The 4474-nt window shown below is 56.3% G+C and overlaps 1 protein-coding gene across 1 annotated transcript; it reads right to left on the reverse strand.

Annotated features, from left to right (window-relative positions):
* Positions 1-1151: 1151 nt before the first annotated feature.
* On the reverse strand, positions 1152-4087 carry LOC133534145 (uncharacterized). The gene is made up of 2 exons (XM_061873231.1): positions 4055-4087; positions 1152-3455 (listed from the first exon to the last, which is right to left on the reverse strand). The coding sequence occupies exons 1-2, from the start codon at positions 4085-4087 to the stop codon at positions 1152-1154; spliced, it is 2337 nt and encodes a 778-aa protein (XP_061729215.1).
* Positions 4088-4474: the final 387 nt, after the last annotated feature.

Genomic DNA, 4474 nt, shown 5'->3' on the forward strand with positions numbered 1-4474 from the left:
AGGGGGCGCCCTCTTCATTTTGTCCCGTACAGCTTTGTACGGCCGTCCCCATGGATTCCGGTTGAGTGTGTCCAGTAGCTCCTTCCACGCCTCGTCCTTTCGCCGCGCAATTTCCGTTTTGAGGGCCTTTTTTGCCTCCTTAAGGGCCCTGTGCAGCATGTCCTCCTCTTCCACAGTATGCCTTCTTCGTCGACATCTGGTATAGGCTCGGCGGGCTCTGTTACTGGCCACGCGGAGGGCCGCAATCTCCTCAGACCACCAATACACCTGGCGCTTTTCTGTATGTCGCCTCACGCGGGGCATGGCTGCGTCACATACCGCTGTCAGTGCCACGCGAAATCTAGCCGCCCTTTCCTCTACCCCAATTTCTTCAGGAGGGGGAGCACACCAAGCTTGCACCATCGCTGCCTCCTCCGCCACCTCCCTATCGAGGCTAGCCAGCGCCCATCTTGGAAATGCTCCTGCCCTCCTCCTTGCACCGTCATCCGGTAATGCAGATGCCAGCAATGGGGAGACTCTCATCCGGATATACAAGTGATCGGAGAGAGTCTCTATCTCCTCGAGGACGCGCCAATCATGCACTCGTGCCGCAATAGCCGGGGTCGCGAACGAAACGTCCACAATGGACCCCCCCTGCCTGCGCACACACGTATTGACGTGCCCCCGGTTCAAGATGTCAAGCCCCATCGCTGCCACCCAGTCCCTCAGCTTTGCCCCTTTAGGGCTTTCGGCGACGCCACCCCACGCCTGGCTCTTGGCATTCAGGTCGCCAATGATCATGACCTGCGTAGGAGTAGCTCCCCGGATGACTCCCTCGATGGTGTCGAGGAATCCCTCAAAGGCGTGCAGCGGTGAATTGGGAGAGAAGTAAACCCCAATAACCAATATTTCCCCCCATTTGGCCGCCGCATACCCTTGCCCTTTTTGTACTCCTACCAATGGAGTATGATTACCCATTGCAGGCACTACCAAGGCCACCTTCCCATCCGCTGACCCGTACCAATGCGGCCTTAGAGGGACTGCGTACGGCTCCGCCACAACTACCAGGTCAATACCCCACTCCGCCATGACCTGCATGAGCAGATCCTGTGCTCTGACGGCGCGGTTTATATTGCACTGCAGGATTTCTTTTCGTAATGGGTGTGCTTGCATTACGGCGTTGCGCTAATACCCTCCATTGGTGTCTCCCCCTTTGCTGGCGCCGGTGATGGTGCCTCCGGGGTCCGTGCGGGGGTGTCGAGGCCTCTGGCTTTAGGCGGGGAGCATCCCTTTCCTCCCATGTGGTGCCTGTGTGGGCGCTTGGCCTGATGGCAAACCGCGCAGAACGGCTCCGCCCTGCATTCCGCCACTTTATGCCCAGGCTTGCTACACCTGTAGCAGAGCTCGCTCCTGTCCACAAGCGAGGGGCAGGTTGCCCTCGTATGACCGGTGCCCATACACTTATAACAGCGCATGGGCTCCACGCTCAATGCTCGAATTTGGGCAGATGCCCACCCCACCGTGAGACGGCCAGCCGCTATGAGGACGTTAGCGACCGTAACCGGACATTGCACAAGAGCCAATCCACCCCCGATCCGTACCATCCGTATATTCCTCACCTTGACCTGCTCCTTGGGGCAGCCTCCCTTTGCTATTACCGCGGCCGCCACCAACTCTGGGGTAGCTGTCTCGTCCAGACCGGCCACCTGTATTTTAGCCATTTTAACCGGTCTGTAAACCCTCGCTACGTCTCCAACGAGTCCCTCGATTTTGTCGCGGAGATCATCAGCCGCCCTACTATTGTCGGCCCCAGGAATTTCGATGATGCGGGCGCCGTCTGCCGTCTTCCGCATCGTCACGTGCTCAAGCCCGACCTCCGCCAGCTTGAGTGACGTGGTTGCCTTGGCCATAACAGAGGCGTACGATGCCTCCACACCCGGCTTCAGTGCCACTACAATCGCAGCGGACTTTGGTACCGGCAACTTCTTTCGCGGTGCCGGGTTTGGCGGCTTGGTCGCCTTAGCCTTCTTCGATTGAGGGCGTTTCTTCCTCTTGACTTCCGTCCATGCCTCAGTGTTCTGGGGAGGAGGAGGAGCCATCTGGGATACCTGCTCGGTGGCCACCTGTTTTCTCCTCGGCACTTTTGGGCCAGGTGCGGCTCTCGCAGGAGGCATAAGCGTTGACCCTGTTGACGCTAGGGATTGTTGCGCTATTTTCCTGGGCCTCGCGACGGGAGCAGGGACCGGAGCAGGAACAGGCAACGGAGTCCATGGGTCATCCGGCAGATTATTCAGTCGAGCCATAGGAGGGACTGTTGTGGTAGTAGCCGCAGCTGCCTTCTTTCGGTCCGCCGCTAGAGGCGGGCGGAGCGTCGGCGCAGGGGGAAGAAGGGCTCTCACCTCTCCTATTCGCACATTGATCATATTGCCCAAGGAGGTGAAGAGTTCCTTCTTCAAGTCCTCCTTGAACTCCTCAAAAACTGACGCAACTATCTCTGGCAACTGATGTGCCTCTAGTGCCGTTGCTGGTGCTACCGCTTTAGCTTTCCCTGTCCTGTTTCTTTCGGAGTAAGCTTTCCTCAGCGCTTTCGTCTCCGATTGGAGTTGCGCGAGCTGCTGCTTCATCCTCCTATTGTCCGCTTTGAGGATACGCAGCTCCTCCCCCTCCTCACGGGACTGTAATTCCTGCATGGCCTGTATAATGCGGCGACATGAGGCATTAATCCGGCCGTGGACCTGACCATTTAAATTCCCGGACCTGCGGGCCTCTTCTAGCACATTTTTAGCTTCTGTGCAAACTTCCTCAATAATTTGCCCCTCCGTGAATTCCAGGACCAAGGTCTTGTCCTCCTGTAAGACCTCTGTAATGGGGTTTGGCCTGGTGTCCTCCGAGTCCGAGGAGGCTCGACTCTCACTCCAGCGGTCGCCGTCGTCCATGTACTCTTCACCCTCCTGGTCGGTATCTGGGCCCACGCTGTTACGCAACTTATTGCGGGCTGCCGATAACCCAACGTAGTTACCAGCAGCCTTTGTCCCCACTCGAGCTGAGTTCTTCAATTTGAGGCGAGGGGCAACTGCCCCCGCCCCACCAGCCTTTCTTCCTCTCCGAGCCGAATTTATCTTCGGTGGCTCGTTTTCGAGTACCTGCTCCTCGTCCTTGGGGTGGACCCTTTTGGCCCCCACTTTAGGTGCCCTGTGTCCTGCAGTATTGTCAGGCAGCCGAGTCACCCGCACAGTCGGTTGCATGGCAGCCTCAGAATGAGTCGCTGCGGCCGCCGTCGAAGTCTCCCCGGTCTCCAGCCCTGTCGGTGTTGGTCCACGGGTAAATCGACCCTTCGAGTCACGTGACGGCGAACCGCCACCCCTCAATCGCAAGATGCCCTTCGCCAGCATCCCTTTGCCATCGTCCCACTCCGGTGGGCTCTGAAAAGAGCCTTTATCGCTTTGGCCCTGAGAAGGGCCGTTTCCAGGTTGGCCCTGAGAAGGGCCGTTTTTAAGAGAGTTTTTAATTCCAATTTCCATACTAATCCCACGAGAAGGGGAGAAATAAAACTCCACAGGGGCAGAGATCCCCGTACCCAAGCTGTGGCCCTATATACTCTGTGAGGTCGGGCGGTGTCACAGGTTTGGCCACTAGTGACTGATGAGCACCCCAGCCGCTCTAAAAAGAGCACCCCAGCACGGTGAACCGCCATGCTGGGGGTTGTGGATTTTTTATTGAGGTTAACTCCTCTCGACCCGGCCGACCAAGGCAAGGTCCTCGGTCCCATCAAAGGCTGCTAGACATGACAACAACACCTTATCATTTGGGATAACGAGTTTTGGGACGGTGGCTAGGGCCTGTCCACCCGGTTTCGACACCGAAAGCAGGTAAACCCGTCCCCCCCTCCCCCCTACCCAGCTCCTGGTAATGTCCCTCCCTCTTCGCCTGCCCGGTATGGGTAGCCCTGTCCGGTATAGCCTAGGAGATCATAGAGACACGCCAAGAGTATCCTACCCCCGCCCCTCCCGGGATGTTCCCGGGTGTCGGGTTATTAGCAGCACCAGTAAGCAATCCCACGCATGAAATCACTTACCGTTGCCCCCAGGGCGCACCAGCCATAAGCCATTCCCTTGACTGCGGATCCGCGAGGATCAACAGAAATTGGAATGACCCAGACCCTCGTGGAGGTTACCCGACCTAGCGCCCCAACCTAACCTAACCTAACCGAACCTAACCTAACCTAACCTAACCTAACCTAACCTAACCTAACCTAACCTAACCTAACCTAACCTAACCTAACCCAAGCTTGAAAAAAGTGACTTGAAATAACCCGAATTGAATGATTTTTGGCACAAATTTAAAGCTCTCCGAGACCTATCTTTAGGTACTACCCCCCCCTCCGTAGCCCTTCTGGTTACGGAGAAATTCAATTTTTTCTTTATTTTCAATAAATTTCTTGTTTAAAAAATTCATATCTTCTTCAATTATCAATAGATTCTGTCCATTTCTTCAC

Source organism: Cydia pomonella, unplaced genomic scaffold (genome assembly GCF_033807575.1).
Source record: "Cydia pomonella isolate Wapato2018A unplaced genomic scaffold, ilCydPomo1 PGA_scaffold_61, whole genome shotgun sequence".
Classification (NCBI taxonomy): domain Eukaryota; kingdom Metazoa; phylum Arthropoda; class Insecta; order Lepidoptera; family Tortricidae; genus Cydia; species Cydia pomonella.